Source organism: Pholis gunnellus (genome assembly GCF_910591455.1).
Source record: "Pholis gunnellus genome assembly, chromosome: 20".
NCBI lineage: Eukaryota > Metazoa > Chordata > Actinopteri > Perciformes > Pholidae > Pholis > Pholis gunnellus.
The window spans coordinates 19225722-19242061 of record NC_136547.1 but is presented as its reverse complement, the minus strand read 5'-3'; the positions used below and the strand labels follow the sequence as shown (position 1 = coordinate 19242061).

Below are 16340 nucleotides of genomic sequence, written 5' to 3'. Positions count from 1 at the left end.
TCTTTTTTTTTTTTCTTTTTTTTTTATAATATCTGGCATTTTTAGAAGTATATGTTTTTTTTTTTCATTTCTATATATTCTTTTAAATTAAATGAAAAGTTTTTTGCACTCATTTGTCCGGCACATTCCCTTTATCGTCAGCGCGAGTGTCCATTGAGTCTGGCGGCGGCGGAGAAGCTCAGAACAGTACAGTCCAGAAAGCTCATGGTTGTTCTTGTTTAATGGTTGTTGATTATTTGAAAGGGGGGGGTGGGGGGGGCGGGGTGGAGGTGGGGGGGGGGGGTTAAATTGGAGGCGGCGGGGAGTTTATCACTCCCACCAGGTCATGGGGGGCCTCTTTAGAGCAGTGCGGGCCAGCAGGAGGCCTCTCTCAGCAGCGCCGAGCCCAGCAGCAGCAGCAGCAGCAGCCTGCAGGGCGACGGAGGAGTCAGGGGGGCCTGGCCCGAGTCGGGGCCCCCGCAGCCGCCCAACTCCGACTTGCAGCGGGGGTTCTCGCACAGCACGCCCGTGTAGTCTGAGGGACAGCTGCAGCGGACGTTGTTGACACACACCCCGCCATTTTGGCAGCGCAGGAGCTCGTTGTCGCAAACCCGGGCTAATGCAAAGACAGGAGAGAGGAGTGAGGATCAGACAGTCAACACGGTTTGGGTGACCCTTTACTTGAAGTGTACTGTGCTGCAGCAAAAAACGTGTCATAATCAAATCATTGTCATATCATTGAATGATCTACTCCCCATTAAAATGAAAATGATCCCTGCGGGGAAATTAGGAATTCTCTCATGCTTCCAATTCTAACAAATCAAAAACTCACAAAGGGTCTTCTTCAAGTAAAGTGTTACCGCATTTTATTCCACATTTGATTTAGCTGAACTTCGACAGGAAGAGTTAAACATTTTGGGAAATAGATTTATTCAATTTATTTCTGCCAAGTTTGATGAGAAGGTCAATACAACTCTTACATCTGTACACTGGATATGGAGCTGCAGACAGCAGCCTGTTAGCTTAGCTGTTAGCTTAGCTGAGTTCAGATCTCTTTTCGTTAATCTGAAAAATCTGAAGTGTAAAAACACCATTTTGTTGTTTTCATGAGTCAAGAAACAGATAAACCTCTGTTAAACACTTCATATCAACAGCATAGTAGATGTAAGAGTGAGATCAATATTATAATCTCAGCAAGAACTCAGCAATAAACTGATTTCCCAAAATGTGGAACTATTGCTCCAACATTATACGATGCAATATACTGGATTTGCAAAAGAAATGAAAAATCCCTGATATGAAATATATATTATTCTTCAAGGCAAACTGCAGTGCATGCATCTTAATTACATCAGTTAACATTTGACTATATCAGGTTAGTCGTGTTAGTCTAAATCGTAAAAACACACACGTTAAAGCCACCGGGTGTAGAATTAGAACATGTCTACCTTTGGCGCCCCCTGTGGTACCAAAGCAGACATTCATTTTCACAAGGGTTGTCTCGTTTATTATATAACACAGTCATTTCAAAGATGGCATAATTACATCAAGTATATAGACAACGTGAATTTATAGGATTCTTTCATCACATCTAGTATTCTAGTTTGAGTTTAATATTTTATTATATATTTAAGGATTATTTCCTTATGAAAACATAAAAACAAACTCTACAATTTAACATTCTCCTAATAATATGACATGCAATCAAACATCATGGCACCTTTTAAAAGCAAAGCAAAGAAGAATGATCTTCTTTTGTTTCGTAAACGTAATCATTCCGTCTGTAGCGTGAGCACATTCCCTTCCTGTTTACGTCTTTCATAACAGAGCTGATTAAAGCCTCGTCCCGTCAGCGGTGTTTGCCGCACAGAAGTCCTCAAAGCCTGACAGGCTTCCCCCCCAAACAGCATTGTCTTTAGACAAACCGAACGTCAGGTGAAAATTGGTGTATATTTAGAGCCGGGACACCGAGGCCACTCTATTCCCAGTGGAGGCAAGCTGTCAGGCAAGCTGGAGGCAAACAAAGCAGCGGCGCACAAACTAATAAACCAACAAGAGACAAATCAACAGCGATAAACACAGGGGCCACTTCTGCCCATTTCAGTCCTTTATGGGAGTGGAAAACAATGTGGTGAGCAATCTATGAACTCTATGGGACATAAATATCACAATAACAAATATCAGGCCTCTCTCCTGATACTCAGCATTGGACGCATGCTGTCTCCCAGGAATAGCCAAATGGGGCTTTGATGCGAGGCTTGTTAAGAGACGCGGACTCTGTGAATCCTATTTGTGCCATGTCTGTGTTGCAGGAGAAAGGGGACCTGCTGTTTGGCTCAGTACGTTCTGCTCCAGGCCACAGCTCACCCAATTACCATACACAACTAGATCCAAATAAGACATCTGAACCCTGCCGTTGTCTTGTTGTCCCTCTGACTGACGTATCAATTTCATGACAAATTCAACCACTAAAGTAATGTGTCAATAAAAGAACAATCACTGTTTCTGTTCTTTAGAGAGCCATTGTTCTCTTGGTTTTCTCAGCAGCTAAACTCGGTAATAAAACGTCTCCTTCAAGATGACAAGAAGAACGTATTAATTAAAGAGTGGTGTTTTTCCCCACCAGGCCTTGATATGATCAGTTCACTACAGAGACAACGACGTTTCATCATGTCCATCTTATCTCTCATTGCTTTCATGATACAATGCTTGTATGTTGTGTATTTCTAAAGATATTAATAGTGGTTTGTATTATTTAAGTGCTCTAAATGTATCATAAAAACACTGGACATAATGTGCAAAACCAGCCCAAGGTCTACCAACAGGCCAGAGCATGAGGGGCCTGGAGGATAAGCTCAAGCTATGCTAATTTGATAAGACAAGCAAAATGAAGGCATCTTTATAAAAAGTGCAGCCTTCTCCTGCACTACACATGTGAGAAAAGAGCTTTGTGACATTTGCACAATGTTTGATTTCCACCCTACTCAGGAAGGCATTTCATACTTTCAGACTTTACAACCCTGACTTGTTTATTAAGTCTAGAAGCGTAAAGAGTAGCTTTCAGTCATGATACTTGTTAGCTGATAACAGAAGTAAGTGTGTTAATGGTGATTATCTCCAAATCAAGTTGGTTGAAGGGTTTTTGTTTTAGCTGCAAACTACTGGAAGCTAAATGCACCCATCGCTAACTTCAGCAGGTATTACTCCTGTGACAAACAATGACATAATGTCAGTGAGTATGAATACATGTTGGCTAACAATAAGCTGACTGGGAATCTTCAGCAGCAGGGATACTCTCCTCAGGATGCAGGTTTTAACCTTAGAACTGGTCCACTGTCCAGAAACAACAGCAACATGAGGTACTTCATGTATTTCTGTGAGACCAGGTTGGAAAATGTTATTTACTTCTGACGATCAGCAGTCAGTAGAGAAGCAGCCTTTGCTAGCTCGGTGTGTTTTATGTTTAAATATCAATATTGAGAGTGAATCTTTATTTTTACGGTGAACCACTACTTTAAATATTAACTATGCATGGAGCCCAACACGCCGTTCAGTTGACTTCAAAGTAAACCTCAGGTAATGGCCGACCCCTGCAGGCAAAGTGCTTCATTTGCTGCCAATTAAGCAACGCTAAAGTCCAAAATGTTTTAATGTTTGTCAAAGATGAGATTAAAGGTTCTCTAACAATGTGAAGGAGAGAGCAGAACCTGAGGGCACACGAAGTACCAGCATGGGGCATTATGTTTTTATACACTAAAGATGGGTATTCTAAGGATGAGTGAGGAATTATGTTGAAAGCCTGAAAACTCATTTGGTGGAGGATGAATTCTTCTTGGAGCTCTGCACCTTATCTCTCCTCAATCCCTCACATTAACCATTTTCTCGGCATGTAAACAGAGCCGGCGCAGGCAGTAAATGACAAGATTTGTAGCGTTTGCTTTTGATATGAGTGATAATATTTAGAGAGGGGCCCGATGAACTAGGTGTGCCTGTCTGGGACTGTGATGTGTTTGACGAGAGATTTGAGTTTTAATTGCATTCTTCAGTCTGCATGCAGATCGAGTCTTGTCCGCGCACATAAATACTGCAGCAGGGGGGAAGCAAGGGGAGGTCAAGACTGAAAAGTTTTCAAACTATTTCTGCCGTGGAATAACTCGAGCATTAGTAGCTCCTTGGGCAGGCATTATTACCAGGGTTTCCCATTTTAAACTTTTCTTTGTAGAAAACTTTTTGTGAAGCCAATGTGAGATCAAGTTCATTATATAATAATGTGTGTTTTCCACTTTGGACCCAGCTTTTGTTAAAGTAACTTTTTTTTATTTCCCGTGGAAAACTGGCTTTTTTAAGTTGTTGCCAGAGCAGGAAGGGATTTATTTTATCTACTAAAACATCTTCAACAAGACATGGAGGAATCCATAGCCGGGGCAAAAATACTCATTTCTCCACCGTGGCCTCAGTGGACCAGAATGCAATGCAGTCAGGGCTTTCATCTCTGCAGATCGTCAGGAAAAGTAGAGTGTAAAACCCGGTGCATTCTTCACCAGGGCCGAATATAACGGTGTGTTCACACCAAATGCAAAGAAAATGTTTGCCCGTTGTTTCTTATGCTAGTTTGACCGCAAGATCATTGTGGGGGGGGGCTTACCTCCATGTAATTATCAACAACATTTCATTAACCATGGTCAACATAATCACTTTTGCTGCTTTGCACATATTGTGGAAGTCCCAGATATGTCGTAAATCCAAACGAGTTCGGATCGATCAGTGCTAGGCTATGCTAACATTGTAGCCGTGTGAAAAGGTCGCTTTTTGGTTGTTGGCACCATAACACCACACCATTGTTCTTCTCTTTCTCTTTTTGATATTGCTGTTATAATCACACGCCTATAGCACAGGAAACGCCTTCTTTCCACAAAAGGCATTCTGGGAAATATAGTTAAATGCATCGACTGAAATAAAACCATAGCTTTAAGGGCAGTGGGCGCGCTACGGGAATCAATTCTAATTTAATCACAAAAGATCACACATCTTTCATGTAAATAAAACATTTTGCACACGATCAAGTGTTGCAGTATTTAGTCTCATTGTAGGAAGAGTGAAAGTTTGAGACTTAGAAGTTTTGAGAACATACAAATACTTCACACGAGCATGTTTGTTTGATTTTCTAATCACTGCTTCATAGCTAATCCGACAAATAAAACTACGGATCTATTCTGTGCTCGGTGTCTTCCCATCTGTTCGACATGTTTTCTTTTCACTCATTTGTACTTTCCTTGTGTCTTGTAAACATGTAATTACTCCTGTTGTACAGCTCAGTATTGTCAGTATCATATTGTATATGCATTACTAACATGTTGGCATGTGAACCATACAAACCTATGCCTTCCCCTCTACCTGTTGTGTAGAAACAGATGTATTCACACTCTATCATTTATAAGGGTCAGGACCTGCTGAACTATGCACATGACTTTAAAGCACTTGTATTTACATGTTGCAGACCAACAAAGGCTAAATAATAACAGTAATAATAAGAGTATTGGTGTTATTTTTTAACATATTAGTGTCAAGCTGCATATACTGCGTCTTAAAGTGCATTGTGGTCTATTGTGGCTGCCGTCATGCAGCAGAGAGCGTCGGTCTCTTTGATGATGGAACACCTTTGCTGTTATTTAGAGGGACTAACATTACAACCTGTCATTTACACATTTCATCATAGAGCCATAGCTCAACAATTGTTCAACGCAACGATTAATTATATATAATTGTGATATTGTATTTTTAGCACTGATAAATAATCTGGCTAAATTATAGAAGGCCTTATTTTTTTCATCATTCATTGCCAGTTGAAATTCTTATAGATATTACCATTTGTTTGTGCCATTGGCCAAGTGGTTCCTCATCTTTATTTTCTTCCTGCTATATTTTCTTCAATACTTCTTTCTGTTTGTTTGAATAATTCATCACAAAATGGATGAAGGCGTCATTTATCTCTGCTCAAAGTTTGTTGTTGTGCTGTGCCTCTCATTCACATTCCTCTGATTGGATCAGAAAGTATTTCGGGCTCTGCGATTGGATGAATACTTCATAGGAAGCAGACCAACTGCTGACATTCCTCATGATAATATTACACTGGCTAAATCCTTCAATCCACAGGAGGAAATAGAGGCCGCCACTAGAAATTAATCCCTCAAAATCACGTCACCTTACAATGTTGAGGCACCTTATTTAGGACGCCATTGTTAGCCAGGACAGAGATTAATGTTGAGCTACAGGAGGAGGGCGAATAGATGTCACCACCGTGTGGAAAAGGTCTATAAATCTGATGTAACTTAATCACAGTGACACAGAGATGCGTAATGGTTGGTCAAATAATATTGGCAGCAATTATTATCTCGTCTGACAATAAGTTATGTGAGTTACAAGAGAAGTAATTGCTCCAAACAGGCCAAATCCTGTAGGTTAATTTGTCAAAACATATGCAGCATAAACAGCGTTTGCAATGGTGATTTTGTATCTTAAAGATCTTTTTTTTATCTGTCAGAGTTCAAATCATTCCTCATGAGGTGAGTACTTTATTGTGGCTACCTCCTGTAGGTTTGTCAACAAAAAAGAAAATAAACAAATGAAAAATTGGTGACATTTGGAAACAAATGACTACATGGGGCATGCATTGCAAAATGACCGGGGGGCATATAGACAATAATGAATGGGCTGGAGATCAAAATGACCTGCATTCTCCTTTGAAAAAATGTTAGCATTGGATGACATTGTCCTGTTGTGAGCTGGCGAGGGGGTGATGGCTACTCAAACAGATCACAGGCAGCCTGTCAAGCAGTCAACATTGACTCAGCTGTTGTTTTGTTGGTGTGCGCCACGGCTGGATAACTGAGTTACGGAGCAGCATGCACCCTGCCATGCCATTGCCTTTTTCTCTATTTGAGCCACACAAGGGCACCTGCTGATATTACACTGTTAACTCGGCCGCAGCGAGTGTGGAATGCAGGTTCAGTTGGTGAATCAAATGGCTTAGTATATTGAGTTAGATCGTGTTGTGGGTTAGGTCTGTATTTGTCATGGCAGCTGAGCAGTCCTGCAGCACATTCTTCCAGGCAAAGCTCAGGAATCAGAGAGAGGTAGCAGAGAGAGAGACAGAGCTGAGGGAGAGAACAGTCGTGAGCTGGAGGTTTGTGGTTCTACTTACATTTGCAGCCATCGTCCCACAAATAGCCGGGTAGACACTGCTGACACTTAGGCCCTGTAGTGCCCTCCTTACATATACAAAATCCTGTGCCATTACAGCGATCACTGACTGAGCCAAAGGGATTACAATTACACTCTGGAAAAACAAGACACACACATACACACTCAGGCTGGAGACAGGGTGGTGCTTTGACTTCACCGGCAACACACGTCTAGGATTTTCACAGCGTGGACCTCGTTCCTCGAGCTCAATTATAAGCTCAACTATTGCAACAAGAAGCTTACTCATCTTTAACTGGTAAAAAGAGAGATTTAAAAAATAGATTTAAAGACATAGAGAAAAAATGCTACCATTTCAACTGTAATGGAGACAGAATGAGAAGAGAATGACTGACGCTAGATGCATGAGCACTTAGTATTCATTACAGCATATTTGTGAATATTATAGAAATATTTTTACTGCTATATGGCTATACAACGTGCAATGAGCAAATATGCAAAGCATTATCAGTAGCTTTGATTTAAGATGAACAAAGAGAGCTAATCGGCACATGCTTTTCCAAAATCGTATTCATTCATAAAGGTATACAGATAAAAGAAGAGAGGAGAGAGGAAATGTGATGAGCAGGTACCAGATGGAAAATGGCAAGAAAGAGCGATTGTTTAGAAGAATGAGAGTACAGCACATTGAAATGGGCATTGTTGTAATATGTTCTTTAATTCTCTCTAATTTTCAAATGGATGTACATATTGCCTAGACATTTGGCATAATTCTCAAATGCCTATTTGTCAATAACAGAAGAAAAACGACAATTAGCCACAATTACATTTGGAATAAAAAACTTTCTCTGTGAAACAACAACCTGTCGAGTCTCTGGTGTCCTACGCTCAACTGACCTTCCAGCTTTCCACAGCGACTGGAGCACTCTGCAGTCAAAGTGACACCTATTTTGACAGTCCCTGACCATCACATTGCACCTTCTGTGGCTGTGCTGGCTACACCCGAGTGACATCCGGGGGTCAGGCAAGAGGAGAGAGGTGACGGCAAGTGACAAACGGGGGGGGTCAGTGTGACAGAGGCAGGGTGACGGCGAGTTTGGCACAAGGTAACGCCTCGGTGACTCTTAATGCCTTGTGACGGGTTTCAGCTGCTACTCTTGAGGCCATTTCATGTATATGACATATGCACTTGTGTGGCACCTCTGACTGGCGGTGTGACTTCCCTGCGACATTTCTCTCAGAACTCTTGTTGCTTGTCAGACTCTCCCCTCAGGACTCACAAATGCACCTGGCACTGAGAACTCACAGTCCACATGCTTGCTAAAGAATCCAATAGGGAACCAGCCGATTGCCTTAGGAACTAGGTGAAATGCAATTTTTCACATACTTTTTCACTTAAGAAAAACAGATGATGCAGTGTATGAATGCCTGCATAAAGGTCATGGACAAAATAACAGAAACACCGGATGAAAATGGCCTTGTAACTTTGACAATCACAAAGGCGATCTGTCTTCACAGCTGAGTCATATTGATGAGGTGACAAGCCAAATAGTAAAATGACATGTACCTTTGCTCACAAATCATGTAGTTACTAAGGATGACATTTTGAGAAATATTAGCATAATGATAGGAAACAGAAGGCTACAGCTAGCCTGGCACAGTCTGAAAGGCTTTTACAATTCAGTTTTTGTACAGATTAATCAAAGGACATATGATCTGTTAATTAATTAACTTATATATTTTGTTACCTTTGGACAGACCCAGGCTAGCTGTTTCCCCTTCTTTCCAGTCCGTGCAATGCTAAGCTAAACTGCTGCTTGCTCTAGCTTCATTTTTAATGTAAAGACATGAGACTGTTTTCAGTGTTTCCATTAGTTTGTGCACATGCTTTAATTCTTTTTAATCAATGCTTGGGTCCAAACCAATTGTAACGCAAATTTATTATTAAGTAAAAGCTAGCAGCTAGAAACCAATTGTAACGCAATACATTAGCGTAAGCTAGCAGCTAGAAACCAATTGTAACGCAATACATTAACGTAAGCTAGCAGCTAGAAACCAATTGTAACGCAATACATTAACGTAAGCTAGCAGCTAGAAACCAATTGCAACGCAATACATTAACGTAAGCTAGCAGCTAGAAACCAATTGTAACACACTACATCAATAAATACAAGCTAGCAGCTAGCTAACTGTGATACTGTATCAGTCTGAAAACCACCAAGCAAACCACCAAGCATTCTGATTACATTTTATATTTTAGTATTTAACTAAAGCGGAGGGACTAGTGTCCTCCATATAAAACTCCACCATTTTGCAAAAGCAGAAGAAGCAAACAGGAAGATGTGTGGAGACCACCAAAATACATGGGACAAGAGGATGTAAGGGTGACGAAGCGGTGGGGGATGAAAAGATGACACTTTCTCTGGTAACGAGTCAAAGACAGGAGGTGAGGCGTGGAAAGTGTTTGTGTGACAGCAGGGTGGCGGTGAAAGGGGCCAGGTAGGGGACTAACCTATGCAAACATTTTCATCGTCCAGTTCTGCCGAGGTATTGCGGTAGTAGCCCAGCTTGCATAGCTGGCAGTGCTGGCCCCTAGTGTTGTGCTTACAGCTCACGCAAATGACGGTGTTTAGCAGCTCGATGTAGCTGCATCGGTTGGAGTGGCTGAAGCATTCGCAGTCTTGCAAAGAGAGTGTGGAGGGGAGAGAGGGGAGAAAGAGAGGCAAAGAAAGAGAGAGAGACGCGGTAGGGAGTGTTGTCATTGTTGCTTTTGCTGCGAGTGCTACGGCGGTGGGGTTAGCAAGAATTTGATTGAGGCACCACGGCATGCAAGGTTAAGAATGGAGACTGCGTTGTGAGGGAGAAGATGTTAGGAACGGGATGAGAGTGAGGGTCACTCATGATTAGTCTGACATGGGCACAGCCGGAATTAGAAGACATCACATAAAAAAAGCACGGCGTTAGTAGGACTCAAAAAGGTCACATCACTTCAAGCACACCACAACACGAGGCAAAGGAAGGCTCCGCAATGATGAAACAGAGACACGGTCACATTGGGAACACCACACAGTGTAAGGCAGGTCAAACCATGAATGAAATGGAACTTCTAACTCGTGGGAATTGTGTTGGGAAATTTTGAAATTGTTGTCTAATTGATCTCTTGAATGTCCCGGATGATATGGTTTGAGCTAACCGGATGAGAATTTCGATGGCGCTTCATATCACAACCCTCTAATGAAATGCATGATGAATTCATAAATTGACAAACCCTTACAGTAAATCATCCAACAAATATTTCAAAATTTGCTGGATGGTTGTGTAACTCATCAACCTCACTCGTACTGAAAACAGTCGATACGGAAAGCTAACATATACTGAGGTCGACCGGTAGAGAGTGCGCCACCGCCTGCTATGCAGTATTATCTTACATGGAGTTGTAGCTGGACTGTAAAACCTCATGTTGCAGTCTGTGATACTCACTGACAGCACTGGCCTAAAGGGGTACAAGGATGGGAGGGGTGCAGCCCCAGATCAGCTCCATCCGAGTGAGGATCAGTCTGCCACGCTGAGTGACCACTGACACCACGTGTCACAGCGCAGACAGATGTGACCCTTAAGCCGCACTGGCAGTCGCTTGGACAGAAAGCACGCGGATCCAGAGTTGAGAGGTGGCGGATGGGGCTTTCGGCCAAGGGATTGTGGTTATTAAGGATCTGTATTGAGGTCAGGTCTCTCTGTCCGGCGACCCGACAAGACTTGGAAATGAAGGAGCAGCAAAGACTATTCCTCTCTACCTTTCACCTGAAGCAGAGAGTCTGGTTGGAGTGTGAGCTAAGATCTCCTACATTAGATATGCCTGTCTTGCAAACACACTCTCAGAAGACAAATAATCTCTCTTTTCCAGAAATAGGCTAAGGTCATAAATCATGCACGTACGGGGAATAAAAATTCCTGAGTCTCCGAAACACGCTTCCCAAAAATAGTCGTGGTCCCAAGCACCCGCTTTATTTGCTGAAAAAGATATGATTCCAAGGGACTTTTATAGTGTTTAGAAACGATTCCATAGATGAATAAATCCTCAATGTGCAATGTACAGTGAAAACCATCAGTCCAGTTCAGAGCTAGAGATATGGACACACAGTGCTCTGGCATTGGGTTAGTGCTGTAAGGGTTAGGGGGGCTTACAGTTAGTCAGAAACATCAGTTTATCTGGGGGGGCAATGTATGAATTCCAGCTCCTACCTCGCTTGCTGTTTGCAACGTGGACAGAAGGGGCAGTGGACAATGCAACCTGAGGAGCTACTAGACAAATTAAAAGAAACAAACAAAACAAAACAAAAACATGATATTGCAATTAAACAATAAAACATGTAATGTCAGAGAATTAAGAATACTGAGCATCATGCTTCATAATAAATGTAACTGTAAAAAAAAAAGAAGAAGAATAAAGAAATATATGAATGATGGCATTGGGAAATAAGGAGTGACATTGCCAAGTGTAGTTGGCTGCATGTAGCAGCATCTGTTACAAATGCCTTGGATGCCGAACAATTCAAATATTATGGTCCTTCTTTTATGCTTCATTTCATTAACAAGTGCTTTGTATAATTCAAAAGCCTCTGTGTATGCTTCCCCAGACAGAAACTATCCCCTGACAAACTACTCTCCACCTCTGTGGAGGCCAGCCAAGAATTTTCACCCTATAAATTTGTGCACAGGAGCGTGGGCAGGGAAACTGGCTAGTGAACACATCCATCCCTCGATTCCTTTACGGTCATAAAACAAACAGTGGGAAAAAGAAATAATAGGCCCAGCCTCTGCCATTGTACTGGCTGACATAAGCCCCTGACACATACAATGTGCGCGCTTGGCTGCAGTCATGGAAACGCAGAGCCGAGTGGTTGTGCGCTAGTTGTTTGCGAGGTGGCTGCACATCACATTTGCACGATGGATTAAGCCGAGATGAGCCTCGCATCAATCTGCATAAAAAACCAGAGTGGAACCTCTCCTGCTTTTGCTTCCTGATACGCTGAGATGGGGACCGAGAATCCCCGGAAGCTCTGCACCTAATTAAAATTGAGTCTATATATATATAAATGTACAGGGGCACACATTGAGAGGATAACGTACGGCGCTGCAGCATGTTGCAACATGAGTGCCCCCGTGAATGCACAAGCCTCCACTGAAAGAGCCCAAAACCCTTTATCATGAGCAAGACAAGCAGGCGGAGGAGGTTTATTCTTCTGGTTTGTCAGAAAAATAACCAAGAGATTGGAAACGGGGGAAGATACTACCCACAAATACTCATAGCTACCAATGCTTCTATGCAAACACCCCGAGATAAATGAATCTGTGAAAAAACATAGTTGTTCCATTTTCTTGGAAGCCTACCTTCTTTTCGGTTAGCGACACCTAGGGATGACACATTCGGCCGAACTGCGTGCAAGTAGAGAAACCAGGAGTTATTCATGTGCACTTGTGTGATGCACTTTACAGATACTCTAGAAGGGGGGAGGGGGGGGGGGGGGGGGGGGGGGACTACGTGGTGGTGTACACACACACAACTAGAGACACGGACATGTCCAGCATGACTCAAGATCAGTAAATTAGGAAACAGCAAATACAATGGGGCAAGGGCTGACATGGACGAGCAAAGAGAATGCATCCAAAGACCCGCTAAGGACATTGGTGAGACGTTGTATGTCATTTGTGTGACTTCCATGGGCTTGCCGTGTATGTGTATGTTCATGGCAATGGCAATGATGAGTGAAAAAACGGAAGAAAGAAAATGGTAAAAAACCCTCTTAAACTTGGTATTTAAGTCGTGATTTATGCAAGCGAGTCTAAACTATGTATGGCAAATTAAGAAGTTAGGGGTCATTTTGTTTAATTCATTGCATTGACTATGCAATCAATATCTAATTACAGTGTATTTCTGGTGGACGAATAACAATGAATAAATAATGGCAGGTGTTGGGACTTGGAATGACAGACTGCTGTGGGTAGCATAACCCCATAATCACATACAAAGTCCGTATTTCCGTGTCAGGGAAATACTTTGCGGTTGGAAATGGAGAGGACTCAAGCAAAGGGAGGAATACGGATAAGTTTCCTCTTCGTGCCCCCTTCATCTCCTAATTTGATCTTTCTGTCCTTTTGCTATTGACTCCATGAATCATGCATTCTCGGGTAATTAACGACCAGCGGTGTCTTGGCAAGAATCCTATCAACCTCACTGTGTGCAAATCCAATACAAGACTCCTATCCAGGCCGAATCATGTTAGAAATACCTTTTTAACATTTTTCTACTTTTTCTAATTAAATAATATATTAGCTTTGAGCTTGGCATGTCCACACACTGTGACTATCACTTTGAAGCCCCCCTTACTTTACCATTGAGTCATTGATTTTAAAAGTGCATGAACAATAGACGACGTGGAGTTTTCTTTCATTTCCTTGTTTCCCTACAAAACGTTTCTAAATGGATTACCCGGTTAAAGTTACGTGAGTCACTTGATGAGAGGCTCTATGAACATGAGAAGAGCCACTCAAACTCAGGTCTTACATCCTGTAAATGGTCCAAATTCCAAATTCAGATTGACCCTTGTTGTTTTTATCTGAATTGAAATCCTCCGTTAAAGTTTTTAGCGGTGAAGCTGTTTGCTCGAACACGAGCAATTAATCTATGACAAAAACACAAAGTACGCATAATCTGAGAAAACACACACGAGCACGCCGCACTGTCCCGATCTATAACGAGTAATTGGTAAAGTCGCTTCATTTGAAATGATTCTGTGTTGGATGTAACACACATCTGGGTTCCATTAATTATTCTGTTATAGAGAATATTTAGGTGAGGCGAGCTAAATGAGTGGTGACGGATCTTAATCAATGCCATACCCATAATGAAATGCAATCTTGCGTTGCCAGAATTGTTTTTTTAAATATTAATTTCACTTTAATGGTCCGCATTAGGCAATTCTGCCCGGCTTAATCAACTTGAAATAGAATTGAGAAAAGTCAATAAGGAATTCAATTACCTTCAAACAACAACATGAAAAAGTGCTGCGCTTTCTTTTCTTTGTCCACAACAGCTTAGCTTCTCGTCCATTTAACAACCTCAAGGACCTCCTAACCTTTCCCCCACTCTATTCTGACTTTATTAATAAGAGAGACCGACGATTGGTTCGTGTTTGCGTTGGAAACAGCCTCCTCTTCAGTGCGCTCAAGTCTTTTTTTTGTGTCACGCCGGTTCTTTGTGAGGCTGCTGCGACAAGACAGCCATTCGTGAGAAGAACTCTAAATCCCTGTGGGCCAATCTGGATAGGAAGTGAAGACTTTGTTTTGTCAGTGTCTGCCCCCCCCCCCCCCAAAACACACGCTCACACACTCACACACTCAACACACTCAACCACACACTTATCAGCAAGCACACTCTCTCCCCGTGAAGGACTTGAGGACAGCCTTTGGACATGGTCTGGCCTGGCATTTGGATGGGACGGAGAGAGGACTGACGTGAATATGTATGCATGTGTACGGGGCAAGTATGCGGAGCATGCACACGCACACTGAGCTCTCGTCAGGCCATGCATGGAGTGGAGGCACGGTTTGTAAAAGTGAGAGGAGGTGGTGAGGGAGGTAAGCAGCGGGGAGATTGGGAGAATCTGGGTTTGGCCACATGTCCATTTCTGACTCATGTCATAGCATCAGAACTCTACAACCAGAGTTCACTTCCCCTCTAAAGCCTGATTAAAAACCACCTGGGAATAATCTGTTTTCACCCTGCACGTTATGGGAAAGTCGCCCAGCTATCGTCTTAGCCCTTAAATGATGAAAACAAATGTGTCATGTGTCGTCCAAAGTGTCCCTTGGTGTGTAACACTTGAGCAACTTAAGCATTAACTAGATATCGAGTGCAAGTAAGCTACTCAATTTAACATTAAGAATCCGAAAATAAGCACTCATTACAAAGCTTTAGGATGTTGAATTGACCATTCAATCGTCTATATATATAAACATATTTGTTTTTGTATAAATCTACTGACAATTTCATGAAAGCCAGTAAGAACATCTTACTAAAAAGGTCAATTGTCTAACTTTGGATGAAGATAATAGACTTCATATCTCATTCCAGTGTATGCTAACGTGTTAGCATGGAGCATCAGAGCTAACACTATTGTCATTGTGCTGTCTTTATCATCATTTAACAGTTGTGTTGATCATTGGGGTTAATGTTTCAGAAAGGTGCATGTCTCTTTAACCCTCGGCCAGTCTATGTGGCTCTGGGATCAGACGGGGAGGGTGCCATTTTCTAATCAATCTGTTACCACGAGAACAGAGGATCCCCGCTACGAACGGGGCAATGAGTAAAAAGATAAAGAGAATTGAGCCGGGCTTTGAATGCACTTTGACTTGTTCAATACAATCCCCTGGTTCCTGCATCACACAGCCTTCCAGGCAGCGGTAACTTGAGACATGGCACCTCTCGTCTTCCTCCCCCTCCTAAGGGGCTACTGGTTGACGAAGATAATACCAGCCGAGGCGCTCGCGGCTCATATTAAAATGACCTCCTGTGACATTATACTGCCAGAGAGGTCTTGGCACTTTAATAAAGTCTAGATGCCATTTATTTATAATGCATAGGAGAGAAGGGAAAAAAAATCCAAATGACATTCTGCATGCAGAGCCAGGCAAGTGTTATCTGGTTGAGTTGAGTCTGGATAAAGTCAATTAATATGCCCATATCATGGCAATATAGCCCCCAGCTATTGCTTCTCTGTCTCCCCAAAAAACAGTTGACAGTTGAGTGATCCTTTTGTAGGAAGATTGGAATCAGAAATGAACACTTGGCACCAGGTTTAGGGACGTATGGTGAAGGGTGGCACAATAGGCAAAGCAAAGCATCAAGCATTCATATAGTTCCTTTGTATTTTGTACTTACTAACTGGACCAATGTTGTTAGGAATACCTGCAAGAGAGAAAGAGAAAAGAAACAAACCTTAAATGAAGGCATAACATTGGCTTCAAGGCAACAACTGCAACATTTCTCCTTGAGACTAGCAGTGTGTTGTTAGTCCTGCTGTCCTCTCTCACAATAGATTGGTTTCCCATCCCGATGCTCGTGATACATCTTGATGAGCTGAACACACTTGAAATGACAC

At 42.2% G+C, this 16340-nt stretch overlaps 1 protein-coding gene across 1 annotated transcript in view; it reads right to left on the bottom strand.

The window, feature by feature from the left end:
• Positions 1-338: 338 nt before the first annotated feature.
• ntng1a (netrin g1a) overlaps positions 339-16340 on the bottom strand; it is a gene marked incomplete at both ends in the record, with an annotated part of 80659 nt that continues 64657 nt past the window's right edge. The window contains 3 exons of the mRNA XM_079181766.1: positions 339-595; positions 7181-7315; positions 9692-9882. Of these exons, the coding sequence (XP_079037892.1) occupies positions 339-595; positions 7181-7315; positions 9692-9882 (583 nt within the window). The remainder of the gene's footprint in view (positions 596-7180; positions 7316-9691; positions 9883-16340) is intronic.